Here is a 27,091-nt window from a genome sequence, read left to right on the forward strand (position 1 = left end):
CCTTACGAAGTCAGGATATTATGGAATTACAAAGAAGAGTCTTAAGGTATGTGTGGGGTTTTGGGAGGGCATGGTTGGGCAAAGATGTGGTAATGACTGCGGTAAGACAGGGAGGATTGGGATTGATGGCATTAGGATCTAGGGTGAAGGCGCTATATGTGAAGCAGAGGTATATTCGGGCAGTGGGGGAAAGGGGTCTTCAGGTGGGGGAGGTGATGGGGGATATCCACAAATGGTGGGGCGGCAGGGACTTAGTGGAGTGTGAAGATATGTTGAGGTTTATGTTAAAGGTTCGCAATGTTAAAAAACTCAAGGTAAAACGGTTGGTGGGTGTGGGTCGTCATCAGGAATCAATGCAGGGGATGGCAGTGTATCCCACATATGATTGGAGAATGATATGGGTGGAATTTAGTAAACTAAAAATACAGGCAAGAGTGAGGGAATTAGTATATGGATTTCTTATGGGGACGTTAGCATCGAAAGAGGTGCTAAGACGAATGGGTTTTGTGAGAGAGGCGTCATGCGGTTTTTGTGGGGAAGTTGAAACTGCTTTCCATGTAGTATATTTTTGTTCAGCTTTGGAGGTGGTAAGATTGTGGTTGAAGAGGGTTTTCCTTTTATTGGGGGAGGGTCAGATATCACCCCTTAGGGCTTTAATGTTAGATATGGGAGGGGTGCCCAACGAGGTGGGGAGGGCTATCAGATACGTAATAGTTGATTACTTGTATGTTTCTTGGGGGATGAGGGAGGTGGAGGGAAACATTAGGATAAAAGCGTTAGCGGCATGTTTTTATAGGACAGCATGTAGGAACAAACAATTATATGGGGGACGGTGGGTAACTAGTTTTCCGGAGGGATATCGTGGACTTACTGCTGAACGTTTACTCCGCTTGGTGACGGGGTGAGAGACAAGGGGTTGGTCTCTTCAGTGGTGTGCCCTCTTGGTGTGCTTGGATGCCTGATGAGGAAGGTTGACTGGTTTGCAAGGTGTTTTGATGTGGGTAAAGTTTATTTGCAGGGAGCCGTCGGGGGCTCTGGGGTATGTAGACCTTATGAATTTTGTAAAACCACAGGGTTAAAAGTTGTATATGATTTTGTTTTTTCTTTTATTGTTATAAGAAACATTTTATATAGGGGGGTTTATATTCATATGTATATGTGAGGATATGTTTATATATTCGAATCTGATGATAGCTTTATCCTTGTCATACGTCTTTTTTTTATCGTATTGAAGGGGTACATTATGGACTATGTACGAGAATATATAGGTATTTTATGGGGTTTATATATACCCTTCATTTTGTATGGAAGGTCATATTATATATTGAGTGTTAATCGGTAACATTAACTTTGTGTGTGTGTAGGTGTGTTTGTGGGAACCAATGTCTTAGGTATAGTTCTATTATTGGATGTAATATATTTTTAGTTTATTTGGTGACTAGTCGTTTAGCGTTTTATATCTATGTATAATCCAGTTTGTTCTGTACGAACACATGTGCACATACGCGTATGTGTGTATGTGCATGCGTATATATATACATATATATATGATTGTAGGACTTATTCCTACATGTTTTATAATGACTCCGACTGATTGTTTGGAAGTCGGTATGTTTTTTTTTTTTCCATAAATTGGTTGGGTTATTTCAGTAGAATTTTGTTATATCAATGTGTTAAAATGTATTTTGTGTGTACCTGACATTGTCTGCCACTTCTGTTATGGATGTTATATATTTTAGTTTATTTGGTGATAAGTCATTTTGCGTTTTTTTTTTTTTCGTGTATAATCCAGTTTGTTCTGTGAGAACAAATGTGCACATACATGTATGTGTATATGTGCATGTGTATGTATATACATATATACATGATTATAGGACTTATTCCTACATGTTTTATAATGACTCCGACGTTTTGTATTAGTAGTCGGTATGTTTTTTTTCGTAAATAGGTTGGGTTTATTTCAGTAGAATTTTTGTTATATCAATGTGTTAAAATGTATTTTGTTTTTTGTGTGTGTACTGACATTGTCTGCCACGGTTTTTGATTTGCTAATTGTCGGCTTGTGTTTTTCTTATTATGGTTTATGTGTATGTTGCTTTTAAATAAAATATAAAAAAAAAGTTCCACATGTAAGTCGTAAATACACATTTTTTGGTCTTAGGATAATTATTACACTCACTGTCAGGGACTGGTGACTTAGGTATGTGTTCTGGTGGTATATATAATGTCATGGACCTTGTGATGATTTACACTTTATGTGGAAATTTATAAGAAGTACTGTGGTAATTTATACCCATGTTAAATTTAATTGCTGTTCAATGAAATTGTTTGTGGGCGCTGTGACCCTACATACTTGTACATTTGCACATTTGTATTGTTGTTAAATTAGTGGAATAAAATATGAAGTAAAAATATGATGATCTGAGGCAAATGTGGGGGGGGGGGGGTGAACTACCCAAAAATATTTGTTATTTAATGTTTTTCATTAATGTCTATATTGGGCATGGGAATGCGAGGAGGCTTAATAAATTCATTCGGTATTTTTAATATCTTATGTAAGTTAATGAACATGTACGACACTGATATAATTCCTGTGAATTTTAATTTTCATAAGTCTTGTGATACTATGTATATGTAATATGTGAGTCCGTGACTATATCATGTGAAATGTTCTCATGGGTGACGGCATTCATAATTATGTACATGGTTTTTAGTTATAGTCATGATACTAAGTTCAATATCATGTCCTTTTTTCTAAATATTATTGGTCATGTTGGCATAATCTAGGCATCTTACACTAAAGAGGAATTTTTTTTTTTGTATTGTTAACAAGATAATATATTCAAGGTTTCAATTACGTTGGTTATTCGTGTTTGCGTTCACTGAACAATGGTATGATCTGGGGTTATGGGGGGAGGGTGGGGGTGTACTGGGGGGAGTGTGGGGGTGTACTGGGGGTGTGGGGGTGTACTGGGGGTGTGGGGGTGTACTGGGAGGTGTGGGTGTACTGGGGGGATGTGGGGATGTACTGGGGGTGTGTGGGGGTACTACTGGGGGTGTGGGGGTACTGGGGGTGTACTGGGGAGTGTGGGTGTACTGGGGTGTGTGGGTGTACTGGGGTGTGTGGGGGTGTACTGGGGGTGTGTGGGTGTACTGGGGGGTGTGGGTGTACTGGGGTGTGTGGGTGTACTGGGGGGTGGGGGTGTACTGGGGGGGTGTGGGGGTGTACTGGGGGGGGTGTGGGTGTACTGGGGGGGTGTGGGTGTACTGGGGGGTGTGGGTGTACTGGGGGGTGTGGGTGTACTGGGGGGGTGTGGATGTACTGGGGGTGTGTGGGTGTACTGGGGGGGTGTCGGGGTGTACTGCTCAAACATTTTATTACATGTATTTAATGTGTATATTGCTGTTAGGAAGGGGTAATTGAGAATTGTTTTTAACAAGTATTGCTTGCACAGTTTTTCTTTGTTTTGGTGTAAAGTAATTTTCTATGTATGAGGTGTGTGCAGTGTACTGACATATTACTGTACTTGAGATGATGTGATTGATGGCGGGTATAATATTGTGTCAACTTGTTCACACAAGTGTTGGTGGTTGTACCGAGGCATTTGAAGAGAAAATTTTCTAATGGCAGTGTAACACTTGTAGTGTTTTGCTTATGATTGTTTTTTGTAGGTGAAATATCAGACACTATGCTTTATTTATTTATTGTAATGTGTATTTTAAATAAAAAAAATCATACATGATGTAAATAACCCCCCAAAAAAGTTAAATATCATAGTGTAAATTGCCCGGGATATCACAAAAAAGGTCAAAGTTATCATTGTACTTATGTGTACCTGTACCTAAGTAACTTGACTTATGATGATGTTAAGGTGTTGTGTGAGGCAGTGTTGGCGTCTCTCCCTCTCTCCACCAACACTGGTGCTGCCATCACCGCCGCTGCCATCACCGCCGCTGCCATCACCATACACCCGCCATCATACAGACGCCACTATGCCACCCAAGAGGAAGAAGGTACGCTATATCTCTCTCCTGTCTCTATATCTTAATGGTTTTAGGGAAGGTTGGTCTTGGTAGGTCTCAGACCACCAGTGTGTAGTGACTGTCATGCATATTCACTCTAATATATTATAATACACTGCAAATTAAAGTCACTTCTGACTTTTTTTGGGAGGTGGGTTATCCTAGGTAATTCACGCCATGTATAATTAAATTTGTGTATACTTGTACCTAAATAAATTGACTTAAACCTAAGTAATTTACACCATGTATGGAAAATACTATATTTTCCGAAAATAGTGTATTTTGTACGTAAATTGATAGAATATATTGTAGTTAAAAATCAATTGAATATAAAAATGAAGGAGCGACGGTGAGTTAGCATGGCTGGGGAGAGACGCCATTGTTGGGAACTGGCCGAAGGTCTTCTACTGACTTGGGCATAAATTTCGTCGCTCTGGAGGTTAAATTGTGGTTGAAAGCTCCCAAATAGGAGCAGAAATTGTTGGAATTGCTGTCCTGTATAACTTGAGGCGGCGAGTGGACAGGGCAGCCAGGGAACCTCAGCTAAATCATGTCTATTTGTTGAAATTTTGACCAGTATTTTCTTCATATTTTTGTGTATGACACCGTAATCTCCAGACAGATTGGTGAGTTGTATTATTATAAATTCTCTTTCAGTGTGTATGTAGTCATTTATTAAAATTAACATAGTCCACATACTTATATTAATGTAACAGAATTCCTGGTGATGTATATTTCATTTAAAATAATATAGGTCCAGAGTGACTTGTGGAGATATGACAGTAGTAGGTATCGAGGACATTTTTTGCCACCTAGGTGTCCTAAAATTCCTACATGTGTCTGTAACCTTGATAAAGAATAATTATCTTTGTTACCATTTACTGGTATGTATCTTATGAGGTTCATCCAGATATTTTAAATTTTTCCATACCATGTATGATAATTTATTTTTTGGGTTATTTTAAGTAATTTACACTGATAATTGTACGTGTGTGTACACTATTTTTACTTGATGCTGATTAGCTCTTGATCCAAGCAGTTTGCACTTTCAAATTCAGATTCATTTATTTCTTTGCAAGTAGTACATTGAGATTATATTTTTACAGTAATGGGTTGCAGTGCAATGAGCCACTATTATGCCTAGGCATTATGGGCTGACTTAATTCAATGGCTTACTGATTACTTATCACTAAAGAAATCATCATAGTTGTACAGTAGTTTTATTAATAATAAGTGAATCTAATTTACACAAACAAAAGGATATATTCATGTATTCAAAAATGCTGTTTATGAAACATGATTCAGGAGTAGTTTACAGTATGAGAGAAGCCAGGTATAGATACTCAAAAATCAGGGACAAGCCATACCCCTGGCCGGGATTGAACCCGCGGTCATAGTCTCAAAACTCCAGCTCTGAACGCGGGTTCAATCCCGGCCGGGGGTATGGTTTGTTTGCAATCGTGTCATTACGATTTCTTGAGTCATCAGGGACAAAGGAATTAATGTACAATTGCTATGGGTCCCATCACACATTGGATTACTCCTTCATGATAAAGTTGATATGTTAGCCAAGAAGAGTACCCAGAAGGAGAATGTAAAATATAACTTTGGTATGTGTGTCTAGCATTAGGAATAATATTAGGAGAGAAGTACATAACTTTATAAAGCTGGGATGCTTGAATGTGCGTGGATGTAGTGCAGATGACAAGAAACAGATGATTGCTGATGTTATGAATGAAAAGAAGTTGGATGTCCTGGCCCTAAGCGAAACAAAGCTGAAGGGGGTAGGGGAGTTTCGGTGGGGGGAAATAAATGGGATTAAATCTGGAGTATCTGAGAGAGTTAGAGCAAAGGAAGGGGTAGCAGTAATGTTGAATGATCAGTTATGGAAGGAGAAAAGAGAATATGAATGTGTAAATGCAAGAATTATGTGGATTAAAGTAAAGGTTGGATGCGAGAAGTGGGTCATAATAAGCGTGTATGCACCTGGAGAAGAGAGGAATGCAGAGGAGAGAGAGATTTTGGGAGATGTTAAGTGAATGCATAGGAGCCTTTGAACCAAGTGAGAGAGTAATTGTGGTAGAGGACCTGAATGCTAAAGTAGGAGAAACTTTTAGAGAGGGTGTGGTAGGTAAGTTTGGGGTGCCAGGTGTAAATGATAATGGGAGCCCTTTGATTGAACTTTTGTATAGAAAGGGGTTTAGTTATAGGTAATACATATTTTAAGGAAAAGAGGATAAATAAGTATACAAGATATGATGTAGGGCGAAATGACAGTAGTTTGTTGGATTATGTATTGGTAGATAAAAGACTGTTGAGTAGACTTCAGGATGTACATGTTTATAAAGGGGCCACAGATATATCAGATCACTTTCTAGTTGTAGCTACACTGAGAGTAAAAGGTAGATGGGATACAAGGAGAATAGAAGCATCAGGGAAGAGAGAGGTGAATGTTTATAAACTAAAAGAGGAGGCAGTTAGGGAAAGATATAAACAGCTATTGGAGGATAGATGGGCTAATGAGAGCATAGGCAATGGGGTCGAAGAGGTATGGGGTAGGTTTAAAAATGTAGTGTTAGTGTTCAGCAGAAGTTTGTGGTTACAGGAAAGTGGGTGCGGGAGGGAAGAGGAGCGATTGGTGGAATGATGATGTAAAGAGAGTAGTAAGGGAGAAAAAGTTAGCATATGAGAAGTTTTTACAAAGTAGAAGTGATGCAAGGAGGGAAGAGTATATGGAGAAAAAGAGAGAGGTTAAGAGAGCGGTGAAGCAATGTAAAAAGAGAGCAAATGAGAGAGTGGGTGAGATGTTATCAACAAATTTTGTTGAAAATAAGAAAAAGTTTTGGAGTGAGATTAACAAGTTAAGGAAGCCTAGAGAACAAATGGATTTGTCAGTTAAAAATAGGAGAGGAGAGTTATTAAATGGAGAGTTAGAGGTATTGGGAAGATGGAGGGAATATTTTGAGGAATTGTTAAATGTTGATGAAGATAGGGAAGCTGTGATTTCGTGTATAGGGCAAGGAGGAATAACATCTTGTAGGAGTGAGGAAGAGCCAGTTGTGAGTGTGGGGGAAGTTCGTGAGGCAGTAGGTAAAATGAAAGGGGGTAAGGCAGCCGGGATTGATTGGATAAAGATAGAAATGTTAAAAGCAGGTGGGGATATAGTTTTGGAGTGGTTGGTGCAATTATTTAATAAATGTATGGAAGAGGGTAAGGTACCTAGGGATTGGCAGAGAGCATGCATAGTTCCATTGTATAAAGGCAAAGGGGACAAAAGAGAGTGCAAAAATTATAGAGGGATAAGTCTGTTGAGTATACCTGGTAAAGTGTATGGTAGAGTTATTATTGAAAGAATTAAAAGTAAGACTGAGAATAGGATAGCAGACAAACAAGGAGGCTTTAGGAAATATTCCCTCCATCTTCCCAATACCTCTAACTCTCCATTTAATAACTCCCCTCTCCTATTTTTAACTGACAAATTCATTTCTTCTCTAGGATTTCTTAACTTGTTAATCTCACTCCAAAACTTTTTCTTATTTTCAACAAAATTTGTTGATAACATCTCACCCACTCTCTCATTTGCTCTCTTTTTACATTGCTTCACCACTCTCTTAACCTCTCTCTTTTTCTCCATATACTCTTCCCTCCTTGCATCACTTCCACTTTGTAAAAACTTCTCATATGCTAACTTTTTCTCGCTTACTAATCTTTACATCATCATTCCACCAATCGCTCCTCTTCCCTCCAGCACCCACTTTCCTGTAACCACAAACTTCTGCTGAACACTCTAACACTACATTTTTAAACCTACCCCTTACCTCTTCGACCCCATTGCCTATGCTCTCATTAGCCCATCTATCCTCCAATAGCTGTTTATATCTTACCCTAACTGCCTCCTCTTTTAGTTTATGAACCTTCACCTCTCTCTTCCCTGATGCTTCTATTCTCCTTGTATCCCATCTACCTTCTCCTGTGTAGCTACAACTAGAAAGTGATCTGATATATCTGTGGCCCCTCTATAAACATGTACATCCTGAAGTCTACTCAAGTCTTTTATCTACCAATACATAATCCAACAAACTACTGTCATTTCGCCCTACATCATATCTTGTATACTTATTTATCCTCTTTTTCTTAAAATATGTATTACCTATAACCAAACCCCTTTCTATACAAAGTTCAATCAAAGGGCTCCCATTATCATTTACACCTGGCACCCCAAACTTACCTACCACACCCTCTCTAAAAGTTTCTCCAACTTTAGCATTCAGGTCCCCTTCCACAATTACTCTCTCACTTGGTTCAAAGGCTCCTATACATTCACTTAACATCTCCCAAAATCTCTCTCTCTCCTCTGCATTCCTCTCTTCTCCAGGTGCATACACGCTTACTATGACCCACTTCTCGCATCCAACCTTTACTTTAATCCACATAATTCTTGAATTTACACATTCGTATTCTCTTTTCTCCTTCCATAACTGATCATTCAACATTACTGCTACCCCTTCCTTTGCTCTAACTCTCTGATAGTCCAGATTTAATCCCATTTATTTCCCCCCACCGAAATTCCCCTACCCCCTTCAGCTTTGTTTCGCTTAGGGCCAGGACATCCAACTTCTTTTCATTCATAACATCAGCAATCATCTGTTTCTTGTCATCCGCACTACATCCACGCACATTTAAGCATCCCAGTTTTATAAAGTTTTTCTTCTCTTTTTTTAGTAAATGTCTACAGGAGAAGGGGTTACTAGCCCATTGCTCCTGGCATTTTAGTCGCCTCATACGACACGCATGGCTTACGGAGGAAAGATTCTTTTCCACTTCCCCATGGGCAATAGAAGAAATAAAGAAGACCAAAGCTATTTAGAAAAAGGAGAAAAACCTAGATGTATGTATACATATATGCATGTGCGTGTCTGTGAAGTGTGACCAAAGTGTAAGTAGGAGTAGCAAGATATCCCTGTTATCTTGCTACTTGTGTTCATGAGACACAAAAAGAAACCAGCAATCCTACCATCATGCAAAACAGTTAGAGGTTTCTGTTTCAGTCATCTGGCAGGACGGTAGTACGTACTTCCCTGGGTGGTTGCTGTCTACCAACCTACTACCTACAGTATTTAGATAAGGCTAAAGAGGTCTTTGTGGCATTTATGGATTTGGAAAAGGCGTATGACAGGGTGTATAGGGGGGGCAATGTGGCAGATGTTGCAGGTGTATGGTGTAGGAGGTAGGTTACTGAAAGCAGTGAAGAGTTTTTACGAGGATAGTGAGGCTCAAGTTAGAGTACATAGGAAAGAGGGAAATTATTTCCCAGTAAAAGTAGGCCTTAGAGAAGGATGTGTGATGTCACCGTGGTTGTTTAATATATTTATAGATGGGGTTGTAAGAGAAGTAAATGCGAGGGTCTTGACAAGAGGCGTGGAGTTAAAAGATAAAGAATCACACACAAAGTGGGAGTTGTCACAGTTGCTCTTTGCTGATGACACTGTGCTCTTGGGAGATTCTGAAGACAAGTTGCAGAGATTGGTGGATGAATTTGGTAGGGTGTGCAAAAGAAGAAAATTAAAAGTGAATACAGGAAAGAGTAAGGTTATGAGGATAACAAAAATATTAGGTGATGAAAGATTGGATATCAGATTGGAGGGAGAGAGTATGGAGGAGGTGAATGTATTCAGATATTTGGGAGTGGACGTGTCAGCGGATGGGTCTATGAAGGATGAGGTGAATCATAGAATTGATGAGGGGAAAAGGGTGAGTGGTGCACTTAGGAGTCTGTGGAGACAAAGAACTTTGTCCTTGGAGGCAAAGAGGGGAATGTATGAGAGTATAGTTTTACCAACACTCTTATATGGGTGTGAAGCATGGGTGATGAATGTTGCAGCGAGGAGAAGGCTGGAGGCAGTGGAGATGTCATGTCTGAGGGCAATGTGTGGTGTGAATATAATGCAGAAAATTCGTAGTTTGGAAGTTAGGAGGAGGTGCGGGATTACCAAAACTGTTGTCCAGAGGGCTGAGGAAGGGTTGTTGAGGTGGTTCGGACATGTAGAGAGAATGGAGCGAAACAGAATGACTTCAAGAGTGTATCAGTCTGTAGTCGAAGGAAGGCGGGGTAGGGGTCGGCCTAGGAAAGGTTGGAGGGAGGGGGTAAAGGAGGTTTTGTGTGCGAGGGGCTTGGACTTCCAGCAGGCGTGTGTGAGCGTGTTTGATAGGAGTGAATGGAGACGAATGGTTTTTAATACTTGACGTGCTGTTGGAGTGTGAGCAAAGTAACATTTATGAAGGGGTTCAGGGAAACCGGCAGGCCGGACTTGAGTCCTGGAGATGGGAAGTACAGTGCCTGCACTCTGAAGGAGGAGTGTTAATGTTGCAGTTTAAACTGTAGTGTAAAGCACCCTTCTGGCAAGACAGTGATGGAGTGAATGATGGTGAAAGTTTTTCTTTTTCGGGCCACCCTGCCTTGGTGGGAATCGGCCTGTGTGATAATAATAAAAAAAAAAAGTACATAATGAAAATGATTGTTACAGAAATGCAGTTAGAAGGCTGAGTAGATCTATAACCCACTATAACATGAACATAGATAAGTATGTTTATGAAGCAACGTGCAATGTGAGCAGACTGACTGATGTTGTAGTGGCCAGGCTTAGGCTTGGTTACAAGTACTGAAGGCAGTTTAGGAGACACACAGATGATGATCAAACTAAATGCAAGTATGTGATCAGGCATATGGTCACTGTCTTGAACACTGTGCTTAATTGTCCACTTAATTCATCTCTCAACCTTCGGGGAGAGAGGACGCTTGCCTAATTGCTACGCCTGCCCTCTGGTGGTGACCTGTTGTATCTGGAAGTCAAGATGGCGGTTCGAGTGGGACAGAGGATCAACACTGTTTGCATTGAACTGGTCCGTGGCACGCTCAGTGGCGCTACAATGAACACCTTGCTACCTGCCATCATCAGAGACGTCTATCGTGCCCCCAACGACGAAGTATATAGTGTAGCTTTAAACAGGATGTCCAGAGTATTTGTGAAAATGAATTGTGCCTGCTGCTATGACAGGATCTGTTGATGAGTACCAAGAGAGGAAGATGACTGTGAACTCGGCGGTGGACATCGTCTTGCATGACATATCTAAGTACAGGTCTCCCTCAACATTCATGTTTTCAACTTTCACGGGCTTCACACATTCGCGAATTCCCAACTGCCAAATTCCCAGCCGCCAAATCATATTTAAGTTTCCTGCCACCTGCGAGTCCCTACTACCCTCCCACCGACCCCCGCAACTGGCAGCCAGCCCTCCCACCACTGTGTGGCGAGTGTTTTGTTTGTTCATTATTTGCTATTAAACTACAGAATAAATAATGTAAACCCATTCATGACTGCATATTGGAATGGCTATTCGGACAGGTATTAAACGGTGACATCATCTGTTTACTCTTGAACACTGCAAAGAATTAAACATTTCTGCTACAGATAATAATTAATAATAATAATAATAATAAATGCGATATAATTGAAGAAGGAAATTGTACAAAAATACGAGGGAGTGGTTGACACATCGTCAGTGTAACTTTGTTTATGCTGGAGTGAACATTAGTCTCCCTGCTCTTCCAAACATTTCACAATAATTCACTGTTTGGTGCTTGTAGATTGAGTGTGACTGGAGTGGTAGAGGCATTGATTGAGGCAGTGGTATTTAACCCTTTGAGGGTCGACAGGCCCTCTCCGAAACTCGTTCTCAGGGTCGGCCAAATTTAAAAAAAAAAAATTATTTTCTCTTATGAAAAGATAGAGAATCTTTTCCCGATCATAAAGACACCAAAAGTTTGAGATTTGATAGAAAACTTACGGAATTATGCTCTCGCAAAGTTAGCGGTCTCGGCGATGTTTACGCATCGGCGATTTTGCCCACTTTGAGCCCCATTTTCGGCCAATTTCACTGTACTAGTCAACAAAAAACATGAATATTTCGATAGAACTCCATTTTTTCTATCGAATGGGTGCAAGAAACCACTCATTTATGAAATTCTACTATCCAGTACAGTGGTCAGAATTTAGCAATTTTGCCAATTTCACACAAATTTCAAAAGATGCCAATTTCCGAATAGGGTCCAGAATAAACAAGAAAGACATTCCTGGCACTAAAATGACATTTCCTCTAGTCATTAGTCATGTCTCAAGGCCCCTCTTATATTCTTTTGCTTTCCACTTTGAATTTTTATTTTCACAAAAAATATAAGATTTACTGTTATGCAGACTACTGCATTAGTGTAAAAAATGGTATGAATATTATTGGTGCACTTGTGAAAGAATATTAGACTCACCAGTTGACGTGTATTGCATGCTTGGCACGATTTGTTTACTTTTGAAGTTTGGTAAAAATCGAACATTTCTGCTACTTTGAGCTCAATTTCAAGGCACCTTTCTTTGTAAAACCAGTCAAAATCATCTCAATTTCTGTAATATGTCTTCCATTCTATAAAATGAGACCAAGAAAACTAGAATACAACAATAAATACCATACGAAAATACACTGCAAAGTCGCTGATTTATTAAAAAAAAATGGTCAAAGTTTTTTTTTTCTCATTATGCACTGTGTGCTGCAGGATTTTTTTTAGACTGTGCACACTGACCACATAGACCCATTCTTTCATATGAAGGCCTACCAGCTTTCTCCCACTAGATTTGAGGCCGCTAGAATTTATGAGTACTAGTACGTCAAAAACCCCAACGCGTAAGACGTACTAGTACGACGAAAACCCTCAAAGGGTTAATAACATAGAAGTTAATAATAATACATGTTGTTAACCCTTTCAGGGTCCAAGGCCAAAATCTGAAGTCACGCACCAGTGTCCAAGAATTTTAAAAAAAAAAATTTGTTATTTTTTCTTATGAAATCGTAGAGAATCTTTTTGTGAGGGTAATAAAACAAAAAGTACGAAGTTTGGTGGAAAATTGACGAAATTATTCTCTCGCGAATTTTGATGTGTCAGCGATATTTACGAGTCGGCGATTTTGCCGACTTTGACTCCCATTTTAGGCCAAATACATTATTCCAATCAACCAAATTCTTAGCTATTTCACTAGTATTACTTCTATTCTATCGATTGAGCACAAGAAATCGCCAAATCAACTGTTTCAACTACAAAATAAAGTGATCGGAAATTGTTAATTTGGCCAATTTAACAAAGTTCAAAATATTCCAATTTCAAAATAGGCTCCAGAATAAACAATGTAGGTATTCCTGGAACTAAACTAACATTTCCTCTGTTCATTAGTTACATTTTGAGGCTTTACAAATAAATTCCATTTTGATTTTTTATTCACATAATGAATTTTTATTCACACCAAAACATAGAAGATTTACTGTTATGCAATACTGTAATAATTGTATAAATATCATCACCATATTTGTGAATGTATATTAGACCCACCAGCTGACGTGTATTAGATGTGTGAGGTCGTTTGTTTACTCTTGAATATCGGCAAAAATTTAACATTTCCGCTACTTTGAGCTCAGTTTCAAGCCATTTCCAGTGCTAAAACCAATCAAAATCATCTCTATTTCTGTAATATGTCTTCCATTCTATCAAATGAGACCAAGAAATCGCAAATACAACTATAAAAAACATACGAAAAAACACTGCAAAGTCGCTGTTTTAATCGAAAAATCATGATTTCAGTTTTTTTCTCTCATTATACACAGTGTGCTGCAGGATCTGTTTTATGTGGTGCACACATACCACATAGATGTATTCTCTCGTATCTAGGCCCAAATATACCACTCAGTTTATCAGAGTGAGCTGAGCTCATGGCGTAGATCTACGGTTTGGACACTCACCGTAAAGCCGTAGATCTACGGGACGGACCCTGAAAGGGTTAATATGTACTATTATTATTTATAACATATGTTATTAAATACATACATGTTAATAATAATACATGTTATTAATAATAACATGCACTATTATTATTTATAACATATGTGTTATTAAATACCACTGCCTCAACTGCTGAATTATTGTGAAATGTTTGGAAGAGCAGGGAGACTAATGTTCACTCCAGCATAAACAGTCACACTCATGTGTCAACCACTCCCTCGTATTTTTGTACAATTTCCTTCTTCAATTATATCGCATTTATTATTATTATTATTATTATTATTATTATTATTATTATTATTATTATTATTATTATTATTATTATTATTATTAGCTGTAGCAGAAATGTTTAATTCTTTGCGGTGTTCAAGAGTAAACACATGATGTCACCGTCTAATACCTGTCCGAATAGCCATTCCAATATGCAGTCATGAATGGGTTTACATTATTTATTCTGTAGTTTAATAGCAAATAATGAACAAACAAAACACTCGCCACACAGTGGTGGGAGGGCTGGCTGCCAGTTGCGGGGGTCGGAGGGAGGGTAGCAGGGGCTCGCAGTGGAGGAGTCTGTGGTATTTAATAACATACATGTTATTAACATGTTATTAAATAACATACGTTATTAAAGCATAACATGTATATACATGTATTTAGTACAATTTACGACGTTTTCATGTATTTTATGATTATTTATGGTTCAACAAGTTAAGGAAGCAGTTTACCTGGAGTTTACCTGGAGAGAGTTCCGGGGGTCAACGCCCCCGCGGCCCGGTCTGTGACCAGGCCTCCTGGTGGATCAGAGCCTGATCAACCAGGCTGTTGCTGCTGGCTGCACGCAAACCAACGTACGAGCCACAGCCCGGCTGATCCGGAACTGACTTTAGGTGCTTGTCCAGTGCCAGCTTGAAGACTGCCAGGGGTCTGTTGGTAATCCCCCTTATGTGTGCTGGGAGGCAGTTGAACAGTCTCGGGCCCCTGACACTTATTGTATGGTCTCTTAACGTGCTAGTGACACCCCTGCTTTTCATTGGGGGGATGGTGCATCGTCTGCCAAGTCTTTTGCTTTCGTAGTGAGTGATTTTCGTGTGCAAGTTCGGTACTAGTCCCTCTAGGATTTTCCAGGTGTATATAATCATGTATCTCTCCCTCCTGCGTTCCAGGGAATACAGGTTTAGGAACCTCAAGCGCTCCCAATAATTGAGGTGTTTTATCTCCGTTATGCGCGCCGTGAAAGTTCTCTGTACATTTTCTAGGTCGGCAATTTCACCTGCCTTGAAAGGTGCTGTTAGTGTGCAGCAATATTCCAGCCTAGATAGAACAAGTGACCTGAAGAGTGTCATCATGGGCTTGGCCTCCCTAGTTTTGAAGGTTCTCATTATCCATCCTGTCATTTTTCTAGCAGATGCGATTGATACAATGTTATGGTCCTTGAAGGTGAGATCCTCCGACATGATCACTCCCAGGTCTTTGACGTTGGTGTTTCGCTCTATTTTGTGGCCAGAATTTGTTTTGTACTCTGATGAAGATTTAATTTCCTCATGTTTACCATATCTGAGTAATTGAAATTTCTCATCGTTGAACTTCATATTGTTTTCTGCAGCCCACTGAAAGATTTGGTTGATGTCTGCCTGGAGCTTTGCAGTGTCTGCAATGGAAGACACTGTCATGCAGATTCGGGTGTCATCTGCAAAGGAAGACACGGTGCTGTGGCTGACATCCTTGTCTATGTCGGATATAAGGATGAGGAACAAGATGGGAGCGAGTACTGTGCCTTGTGGAACAGAGCTTTTCACCGTAGCTGCCTCGGACTTTACTCTGTTGACGACTACTCTCTGTGTTCTGTTAGTGAGGAAATTATAGATCCATCGACCGACTTTTCCTGTTATTCCTTTAGCACGCATTTTGTGCGCTATTACGCCATGGTCACACTTGTCGAAGGCTTTTGCAAAGTCTGTATATATTACATCTGCATTCTTTTTGTCTTCTATTGCATTTAGGACCTTGTCGTAGTGGTCCAATAGTTGAGACAGACAGGAGCGACCTGTTCTAAACCCATGTTGCCCTGGGTTGTGTAACTGATGGGTTTCTAGATGGGTGGTGATCTTGCTTCTTAGGACCCTTTCAAAGATTTTTATGATATGGGATGTTAGTGCTATTGGTCTGTAGTTCTTTGCTGTTGCTTTACTGCCCCCTTTGTGGAGTGGGGCTATGTCTGTTGTTTTTAGTAACTGTGGGACGACCCCCGTGTCCATGCTCCCTCTCCATGGGATGGAAAAGGCTCGTGATAGGGGCTTCTTGCAGTTCTTGATGAACACAGAGTTCCATGAGTCTGGCCCTGGGGCAGAGTGCATGGGCATGTCATTTATCGCCTGTTCGAAGTCATTTGGCGTCAGGATAACATCGGATAGGCTTGTAATATATTTCCCTACAATATATTGGGGCACCAAACATTCACGGTTTTTCAACATTCGCGAGGCTCTTGATCCCCTAACCCTCGTGAATGTTGAGGGAGACCTGTACTATACGTGGGTAAAGGTGAGAAATATACCTTTTGAGGCGACTGCGTATGGCATACAAGAGGCATTCAACAGTTATGGAAAAGTCCATTCTGCTGCTATGGGAGTATGGAAAGATGGGCCATATGAGGGGCTGCCGGAGGGCTCCTATGCCCTCAAAATGACTGGCTGGGCCTATACCCTCCTACATCACGTTGGTGGGTTACAGGACTCGAGGCTTCATGCACTATGCCTGCCAGAAAAGGACCTGCCGCTTGTGTAGCTCTTACGATTATATGGCGGCACAGTATCCTAGGAGACAGGCCCCCAGGGAACCCGGGATGTCGGCTGTGGAGCAGCATCCTTGTGAGTTGGTGTCCTAGTTGGGAGATGAGGAAGCAAGGACGATTGGTCATTGGAGTGAGGAGGTTGAGCGAGAGGAGCAGACGGCCGAGACCTGTCACACTCCCGGAGGGGTCAGGGGAGTCGACAGGGATGTTGGTGACTCCGCCGAGAAGGAACGAAGTGCCTCAGGAGGACTTACTGGAGGACGTGTTGAAAGGTTTTCTGGATGGGTCAGGGACCTGTGCCATAAGTGTTGGTGAGACCGATGTGATGGAGGAACAGCAGCCTGTGGTAAGGACCTCGTGTGGGACTTGCTTGGAGCAAGTGGTGTAGGTCCATCAGGAGAATTCGCCAGACGTGGACATGTGTGTGGGTGGCGGCTCTAAGAAAAGGACGGCTGGCACGGCTGAGGTCAAGGAGGTTCTCACGCCAGGGCAGAGGCCGGGGAAAAAAGCTTGGGCAACGGTGGAGCAGTTGTTGGACCGGAAGGATCCAGTGGAGACAGAGTTACGCAGTGAAAGGGGCAGGGGGTCCAGGGAAAGTCTGAGGTTTCGGGTCGACGGACTGGTAAAGGTGTGGTAGGCAAGCCACAGCGGCATAGAGGGAAGCCGCCGTTCATATAACTTTCGGGTGTGTCACCCTTAAACTGTCCAAACAAATTTACATTCACACGTGTAGTGCTCCAAAAGTAGATCTACATTTTTTTAAATATTTTCAAATATAACAAAAAAAAAAAAGTAGATTAAGTTTTTTACACGTTTTCAAATGTAAAAAAAAGAAAAGATCTATGTTGTTTTACATACTTTAAAATGTTGAAAAAATGTAGATCTATGTTTGGACAGTTTAAGGGTTAATGTGAGCGGTCTCAGGTCTGAGATCAAAACTGTGTGGTTGGTTTGGTTTTTACATAGATTCAAGGTGGATGTGTGTTTCTTGTAGGAACACAATTATAAGTTCGGCAGTGAGTTGCTGTTGCATGGGTATAAGTTGTACATTAGTTGTGCTTGGCAGTTGAAAGGGGGGGGTGGCGATAGCGATAAAGGAGACCAGCCCCTTGCGTGTCATGAGTTGGGAGGAGGGGGGGGAGGGTTGTGCGGGTCAATGGTGTATGGGGTGAGAGAAGGGCATGCTTTATAGGAGTGTATATGCCGGCGTCGAGCAATATGCGGGTGAAGGCGGATTTTGTGAGGGATGAATTATTGTATCATCTGCTGGGATTGCCGGCCATCACGATATAGGTGGGGATTGGAATTGTGTGATACATGGCCGGGATGTGGAACTGAGGGGGGCAGGTTGTGTTTTAAGTGTTCTGAGGGATGTGTTGAGGGACGTGGGAGTCGTAGATGTTGTGGGGGGAGGTTTTATGGTGGAGCACACGTTCGTTCATCTGGGGTATGCAGCGAGACTAGACAGAATTTTTGTCATACAGGGGTTGAAGGTGGGGAGGGTGCAGACATTTGACGTGGGTTTCTCAGATCATAGGGTGGTGATAGATCTGTCATGGGAGGGTGCTGTGCATATTTACCCTGGTTACTGGAAGTTGAATGTGCGTCTGCTTAGGGGGGAGGGTGGGGGTACGGGGTTTGAGGAGTGGTGGTCAAGGTTTTGGGATGCAAGGGATCGGGCAATGGAGCTTCTAGACTGGTGGGAGTTGAGGGTGAAACCGGGGATTGCGGATTTTTATAGGGTTAAGGGACGTGAGGAAGCAAGATGGAGATATGGATTGCAGAATTATTTGGAGGGACAATTGCAGGCCTGTTACAGGAGGGGGCGGTGAGGGAGGGGAGGATATTGCACTTCTTCGAGGTAGGATTGCAGATATTCATAACGAACGTTTTGACACTGTACGTTTTTGATCTGGGTTGGAGGATGTGTTGTGGGGAGGTAAACCAACTGGGTATGTCTTGCATAAGTTTAGGGAACGTAGGAAGGCGACAACGTTATTGCAGTTAGTGACTAGCGCGAGGGTGGGGGGATACCCGGACGGCGCTGTCCTTGTCTCCACGGAGAGTATGAGCGTTTATGCCGATGAATGGTTCAGGGGTGGGGTTGGAGGCTGACATTAGTGAAGCTGAGGTGGCGGATGCGGTCTTCGGCATGAGCACGGGTAAAGCGCCAGGGATTGATGGTTTGCTTATTGATTTTTACAGGGCTCATTGGGGGTGCATGAGGCATTACTTTGCTGGGGTTTTGAACAGTATGCTAGGTGGTGGGAGGATGGGCGAGTCACAATGTACGGGTATTAGTACCGAAGGAGGGGGCGCAGGCGCCGAGTGCTTCCCGGGCAATTTCCTTGATGTGCGTGGATTATAAGGTGTTTGCGAAGATTCTAGGTAATAGGTTGAAGGGGGTCCTGGGGTCGGTTTTAGACTGGAGTCAGTTCGGAATTCCAGGGAGGAGTATGTGGGAAGGACACGGGTGCATCAGGGATTTCTTAGAGGGTTGTGGAGGGGAGGGGTTGTTGGGTTGGATTGGGAGAATGCGTATGATTGTGTGGACAGTGTGTTTTTGCGTGAGAGCTTGAGTGGTTTGGGCTTTGGTGCCAAGGTGGTAGGGTGGGTGGATGCCTTGTATGCGGGAGCGAAGATGCGGGTGCAGGTGAATGGTAGGTTGGGTGGTAAGATTAGTATGGAGAGGGGTTTGCGGCAGGGATGCCCGCTTTCCCAACTTTTGTTTGCATGTGTACAGAATCCGCTTTATGAGCTTGTAGACTGAGAGTTGTGTGGTGAGGGGAATGGGGGAGGGTTGTGGGTTACGTTGATAATACGATGATCTTATTTAGTGGAAAGGAGGTTTTTTTCGAGTGTGAGTGGAGTCATCGAGAGGTTTGGGGCCGTAACGGGGATGAGGGTTAACAAAAGCAAGTTGATGTTGTTAGAGGTGGGCACTTGGGTGGGCAGGAGGTTGGGTCGGGGGTTTGGATGAAACGTGGAAAGGATCAAGATTTGTGGGGTTTGGTATATGGCGGACATGCAGGACAGTAGAAAGGTTAATTCGGAGGCGGTTAGGGACACGGCGGTGGGCAGGCTACATGGTCTTCGGGCCAGAGACGTCACGTTGCACCAAAGGGCAGTGGTTGTGAATTCGCTTGTGTACAGTAAGGTTTGGGGGGCGGCGGCAGTATACCCTTTGAGGAATTGTGATGAAATAGAAATCCAGAGGAGGGTGTTAAGGTATCTATGGGGTTACGGGAGGGCATGGTTGGGACGAGACGTGGTAATGACCGGGGTGCGTCAGGGGGGGATTGGGTTTGTTGGCATTGGGGCCCAGGATGAGGGCGATTTACGTTAAGATACGATACCTCAGAGGGAGGGGTCAGGGGTCGTCGTGTGGGGGAGGTGATGAGGGACGTCTGTTGTTGGGGGAGTGGGTGGGACCTGGAGGTGTGTGAGGACATGTTGAGGTATATGTTAAGAGTTCATGATGTACGTCGTTTGAGAATAGGGAGGATAGTGGGAGTGGAGTATCGTCGGGAGATGCTGCAGGGGGTGGCTGTCTTCCCCACATAAGAATGGAAGGTAATATGGGAGGAATTTCGAAAGCTAAGAATACCTGCCAGGGTGAGAGAAGTGGTGTACAGATTCCTCACGGGAACATTGGCGTCAAAAGAGGTGTTGAGGCAGATGGGATATGTGAGAGATGCATCTTGTGCGCATTGTGGGGATGTGGAAACAGCGTTCCATGCTGTGTATTGTTGTCCTTTTTTTGGAAAATGTAAGATTGTGGTTGAGGGGTGTTTTTGGGATATTGGGGGGGGGGGCCGGCAAGGGAGAGTCCTCAGGGCTTTACTTTTAGATGTGGGAGGGGCGTCATGTGAGGTAGCGAGGGCATTAAGGTATATTATGGTTGATTTTTTTGTATGTTTCTTGGGGTATGAGGGAGGTGGGGGGTAATGCCACAATCAAGGTGTTAGTGGCGAGTTTCTATAGGTCGATGGGTAGGAATAGAAGCTTATGTGGGGGTCAGTGGGTTACTTCTTTTCCAGAGAGTTATTGATACATTGTACAGTATTTGATGACATTACATCTCATTAGAAAAATCTCCAGATATGTTGGCCACTAGAAATGCACATGTCGAGACTGCATCGATTAGACAACACTGAACCTAAATAAAAATCTATTAGTTGAGTTTTCATATACATAAAACTGAATTTTCATGTTATCATTCTGTTGTAGAAAATAATTTGAAATTAGAGAAGGACTTTGTGGACACCTGTATTATGTGATCAAGCATAATGGGTGAGAATTATTTGGTTGATTCCTTTATTAATTGTTTAACATTATTTACTTCCAAAATTTGTTAGATTTTTAACAACCCATTGTTTTGCTATTAAAAATAGATACTGTATTAAAGTCGCATCATTTTAATAATGGTCTTATTTGTGGTTAAATTTATATAGTATTTAAAGTAAAAAACTATGATAAGTAAGCTCACACGATGTATTGAGAAATTGACAGTGGGATGATGTAACAAATGAACGTAGGTTGATATATAGGGTGTCCAGTCTTTTTCCAGATTCAAAAAATATTACACATACTGTATATGGTAAGACATGAAATGCAGTTTTCTGCATTTGATAGCTGAATTAATAAGATTTTTGTTGTGGTTTACAGGTTGTAATTAGAATGGCCAGTTAATAAAGAAAAGATATTTGAATGAAGATGGCATCTTTACAACATAAAGCTCAGTGTGTCATTTGGTATGGAGCATCAAAATCTGTGCCAACTGTTCAGCGTAAATACCAACAGAAATATGGAAAGCCTCCTCCATCCCAAGCAAGCATTAAATCATGGTTCCGCAAGTTCAAGGACACGGGAAGCCTGTCAAAATTCCCTCGAAGTGCTCGGCCAAGGATTACCAGGGACACTGTTGTTAGGATCTATGAGATATTCCGGCGTGATCCACTGACGTCTGTCTGTGGTGCTGCACGTGAACTTAAGTTACCGGAATCAACAGTGCGACAAGTTATAAGCTCAGACTTCGAACTTCACCATTACAAAGTATGTTTCTACACAATGTAACATTCTCAGCACAGTGTGGGTCCTATACAGTTGTCCATCCATATATTTCTTCTCTGTGTGATTTCCTTTCTTGTATTGAGGTAACACTTTCCTGTCCTTTGATATACATTTAACCAGTTTTGAGAGTTTGTCTGTCCTCATAGCCTGGTAGGGGGCCAGGCTTCTCTGTTGCTTGCCTGTTCAGCCAGGCTGTTGCTCCTTGCAGCTCAGTGGCCCACTTATTCATCACAGCCTTGTTAATCTGTGACTTGGTGGAGATAGGTATCCAGTTACCTCTTGAAAACTTGTGCGTGTTTTATGACAATATATGTGACAGCTGCTGACAGCAAGTTTACCTGGAGTCTGTGTGGAAGATGTTCTGGGGATCAACTCTTCCACAGCCAGGTTCGTGACCAGGCCTCTGGGTGGATCAGGGCCTGTCAACTAGGCTGTTACTGCTGGCTGCACATAGTCCAATGTACGAACTGTGCAGTCAGTATGAGAGTATTGTGGTGCCAATATACTTACATGGGTGTGAAGCATGGGTTAAGTCAGTCACCTATTTGCACAGAACTGCTGAATACCTCAAATGATGTAGTTGAAGTTTTAGCAGTAAAGATCGAGAACCAAAATCTGGTCATTGTAGTAGTTTAAAAGCCTCCGGATGCAACGTCCCAACAATTCCAGGAACAGCTGTTGAAAATTGATCACTGTCTGGAAGATCTTCTAGCTCCTGCCCCCAACATTGTGCTCCTGGAGGATTTCAACTTATGGCACCTAAAATGGAGGAATATAGCAAATAATGTTGCAGTGATAACACCAGGAGGCAGCTCAGATAAAAACTCGCATACACACGAGCTTTTAAATCTCTGCACAAAATTCACCTTACACCAGCTGTCCATTGGATTGGAGAATACACTGGACCTCATCTTCACTAACAATGATGATCTGATATGAAATGTCGCCATATCAAAAACAATATACTCAGACCACAACATAATCGAGGTTCAGACATGTATGCGCGGAGCCCCAGACCGACAAAATGTGATCAGTCACAAGGGAGCCTTCACCATATTCAACTTAATAACAAGAACATAAAGTGGGACCAAGTAAATGAAGTCCTAAATGATATAAGCTGGGAAGATAGCCTAAGCAACACAGACCCCAACTTATGCCTAGAACAGATTAACTCTGTGGCACTCGATGTATGCTCAAGGCATATTCCTTTAAGAAAAAGGAGAAGTAGATGTAAAATAGAAAGAGACAGGCGCTCCCTTTACAGGTGAAGGAAAAGAATAACAGTGTGGCTAAAAGAGGTCAATATATCTGCAATGCGTAGGGAGACACTGGTCAGAGAAATAGCAAACATCGAGCTAAAGCTAAAGGAATCTTACAGGAGTCAGGAATTGTGGGAAGAACTGAAAGCCATAAATGAAATCGAAAGAAACCCAAAGTATTTCTTTTCTTATGCCAAATCAAAGTCAAGAACAGCATCCAGCATTGGGTCCCTACTTAAACAAGATGGGTCCTACACAGATGACAGCAAGGAAATGAGTGAGCTACATAAGTCCCAATATGACTGTTTTTAGCAAGCCGCCAACCAGACCGAGGTCGAAGATCTAAATTAATTTTTTATAAGAGCGCCACAGAATTTGGTGAACACAAGCCTCTCTGACATTATTCTGACACCAAATGACTTCGAACAGGCAATAAATGACATGCCCGTGCACTCTGCCCCAGGGCCAGACTCGTGGAGCTCCGTGTTCATCAGGAACTGCAAGAAGCCCCTGTCAGGTGCTTTAAACATCCTATGGAGAGGGAGCATGGACACTGGGGTCATCCCACAGTTATTAAAAACAACAGACATAGCCCCACTCTACAAAGGGGGCAGTAAAGCAATAGCAAAGAACTACAGACCGATAGCACTACCATCCCATATCGTGAAAATCTTTGAGAGGGTTCTAAGAAGCAGGATCACCACCTATCTAGATACCCATCAGTTACACAACCCAGGGCAGCATGGGTTTAGAGCAGGTCACTCCTGCCTGTCCCAACTACTGGATCACTACGACAAGGTTCTGGATGCACTAGAAGACAAAAAGAACGCAGATGAAATATACACAGACTTTGCAAAAGCCTTCGACAAGTATGACCATGGCGTAATTGCGCCCAAAATGCATGCTAAAGGTATAACAGAAAAGTTGGTTGATAGATCTATAATTTCCTGACAAACAGAACAGAAAGAGTAGTAGTCAACAGAGTAAAGTCTGAGGCGGCTACGGTGAAAAGTTCTGTTCCACAAGGCACAGTACTCGCTCCCATCTTGTTCCTCATCCTCATATCTGACATAGGGATATAAGCCACAGAGCTGTGTCTTCCTTTGCAGATGACGCTCGAATCTGCATGACAGTGTCTTCCACTGAAGACACTACAAGGCTCCAGGCGGACATCAACCAGATCTTTCAATGGGCTGCAGAAAACAATAAAGTTCAATTACTCTGATATGGTAAACTTGAGGAAATTAAAACTGCATCAGAGTATAAAACAAATTCCAGCCACGCAATAGAGCGAAAAACTAACGTCGAAGACCTGGGAGCGATCATGTCAGAAGATCTCGCCTTAAAAGACCATAACATTGTATCAATCACATCTGCTAGAAAAATGACAGGATGGATAATGAGAACCTTCAAAACTAGGGATGCCAAGCCCTTGATGACACTTAAGGTCGCTTATTCTATCTAGGCTGGAATATTGCAATATTGCTGCACACTAACAGCACTTTTCAAGATAGGTGAAATTGCTGACCTAGAAAATGTACAGAGAACTTTCACGGCACACACAACTGCGATAAAAACTCCTCAGTTACTGGGAACACTTGAAGTTCCTCAACCTGTACTCCCTAGAATGTAGGCGGGAGAGATGCATGATCATATACTCTTGGAAAATTCTAGAGGGATTTGTACCAAATTTGCACATGAAAATCACTCCTTATGAAAGCAAAAGACTGGCAGACAATGCAACATCCCCCCAGTGAAAAGCAGGGGTGTCACTAGCGTGATAAGAGACAGCAAAATAAGTGTCAGGGGCCCAAGGCTGTTCAACTGTCTCCCAGCATACATAAGGGGGACTACCAATAGACCCCTGGCTGTCTTCAAGCAGGCACTGGACAAGCACCTAAAGTCGGTACCTCAACAGCCGGGCTGTGGTTCTTACGTTGGATAGCGTGCAGCCAGCAGTAGCAGCCTGGTTGATCAAGCCCTGATCCACCATGAGGCCTGGTCACAGACCGGGCCGCAGGGGCGTTGACCCCTGGAATTCTCTCCAGGTAAACTTCAGGTAAGGAGGCTGGAGGCAGTGGAGATGTCATGTCTGGGGCCAATGTGTGTATTGTAAATATTATGGAGAGAATTAATAGCTTGGAGATTAGGAGGGCTGAAGAGGGGTTGTTGAAGTGGTTTGGACATTCAGAAAGGATGGAACGGAGTAGAATGTCTTGGAGAGCATATGAATGTGCAATGGAGGGAAGACAGGATAGGGTCATCCTAGGAAAGGTTGGAGGGAGGGGGTAAAGGAGGTTTTGTGGTGTGTGTGTGTGTGTGTGTGTGTATACTCACCTATTTGTACTCGCCTATTTGTGGTTGCAGGGGTCGATTCATAGCTCCTGGCCCTGCCTCTTCACTGATTGCTACTAGGTCCTCTCTCTCCCTGCTCCATGAGCTTTATCATACCTCGCCTTAAAACTATGTATGGTTCCCGCCTCCACTACACTTTCTAGGCTATTCCACGGCTTGACTACTCTATGACTGAAGAAATACTTCCTAACATCCCTTTGATTCATCTGAGTCTTCAACTTCCAATTGTGACCTCTTGTGTCTGTGTCCCATCTCTGGAACATCCTGTCTTTGTCCACCTTGTCTATTCCGTGCAGTATTTTGTATGTCATCATGTCTCCCCTGACCCTCCTGGCCTCCAGTGTCATCAGGCCAATTTCCCTCAACCTTTCTTCGTAGGACAATCCCCGTAGCTCTGGGACTAGTCTTGTTGCAAACCTTTGCACTTTCTCTAATTTCTTGACATGCTTGACTAGGTGTGGATTCCAAACTGGTGCTGCATACTCCAGTATGGGCCTGACGTAAATGGTATACAGAGTCTTGAACGACTCCTTACTGAGGTATCGGAACGCTATCCGTAGGTTTGCCAGGCGCCCGTATGCTGCAGCAGTTATCTGATTGATGTGGGCCTCAGGAGATATGCTCGGTGTTATACTCACCCCCAGATCTTTTTCCTTGAGTGAGGTTTGCAGACTTGGGCCATCTAAACTATATTGTGTCTGCGGTCTTCTTTGCCCTTCCCCAATCTTCATGACTTTGCATTTACCGGGGTTAAACTCAAGGAGCCAGTTGCTGGACCAGGCTTGTAGCCTGTCCAGGTCTCTTTGTAGTCCTGCCTGATCCTCATCCGATTTGATTCTTCTCATTAACTTCACATCGTCCGCAAACAAGGACACTTCTGAGTCTATCCCTTCCGTTATGTCATTCAAATATACCAAGAACAGCACAGGTCCAAGGACTCACCCCTGTGGAACCCCGCTTGTCACAGACGCCCACTTTGACACCTCGTCACGTACCATGACTCGTTGTTGCCTCCCTGTAAGGTATTCTCTTATCCATTGCAGTGCCTTTCCTGTTATGTGTGCCTGATCCTCTAGCTTTTGCAGTAACCTCTTGTGAGGAACTGTGTCGAAGGCCTTCTTGCAGTCCAAAAAAATGCAGTCGATCCACCCCTCTCTCTCTTGTCTTACTTCTGTCACCTTGTCATAAAACTCTAATAGGTTTGTGACACAGGATTTTCCCTCCCTGAAACCATGCTGGTTGTCAATTATACACTTGTTTCTTTCCAGGTGCTCCACCACTCTCCTCCTGATGATCTTCTCCATGACCTTGCATACTATACACGTTAGTGATACAGGTCTGTAGTTTAGTGCCTCATGTCTGTCTCCCTTTTTAAAAATTGGGACTACATTTGCCATCTTCCATACCTCGGGGAGTTGCCCAGTTTCAAATGATGTGTTGAAGATCTTTGTTAATGGTATACACAATATCTCTGCTCCCTCTTTAAGGACCCTCGGAGAGATGTTGTCTGGTCCCACTGCCTTTGAGGTGTCAAGTTTGCATAGCAGCTTCTTCACCTCCTCCTTGGTTATATGTACCTCATGCAGCACTTGCTGGTGTACCCCCCTGCTCTGATTTCCTGGAGTCCTACTGGTTTCCACTGTAAATACTTCTTTAAATCTCGTGTTGAGCTCCTGACATATCTCCCAGTCGTTTCTTGTGAATTCCCCATCACCC

General features: G+C 42.5%; 1 protein-coding gene across 3 annotated transcripts in view; it reads left to right on the top strand.

The window, feature by feature from the left end:
- Positions 1–3,858: 3,858 nt before the first annotated feature.
- The window catches only part of LOC128696980 (DNA repair nuclease APEX1), a 66,249-nt gene continuing 43,016 nt past the window's right edge, over positions 3,859–27,091 (top strand). The window contains exons 1-2 of one of the 3 annotated variants that reach the window (XM_053788438.2): positions 3,859–4,014; positions 21,357–21,743. In XM_053788438.2, the coding sequence (XP_053644413.1) occupies positions 21,399–21,743 (345 nt within the window). In that variant the 5' untranslated portion in view covers positions 3,859–4,014; positions 21,357–21,398. Of the gene's footprint in view, positions 4,015–4,384; positions 4,650–21,356; positions 21,744–27,091 lie in introns of those variants that run through there. The other 2 variants (XM_053788439.2, XM_053788441.2) reach the window with 2 other exon arrangements.

The sequence above is a fragment of the Cherax quadricarinatus genome, chromosome 49 (assembly GCF_038502225.1).
Source record: "Cherax quadricarinatus isolate ZL_2023a chromosome 49, ASM3850222v1, whole genome shotgun sequence".
Lineage (NCBI taxonomy): Eukaryota > Metazoa > Arthropoda > Malacostraca > Decapoda > Parastacidae > Cherax > Cherax quadricarinatus.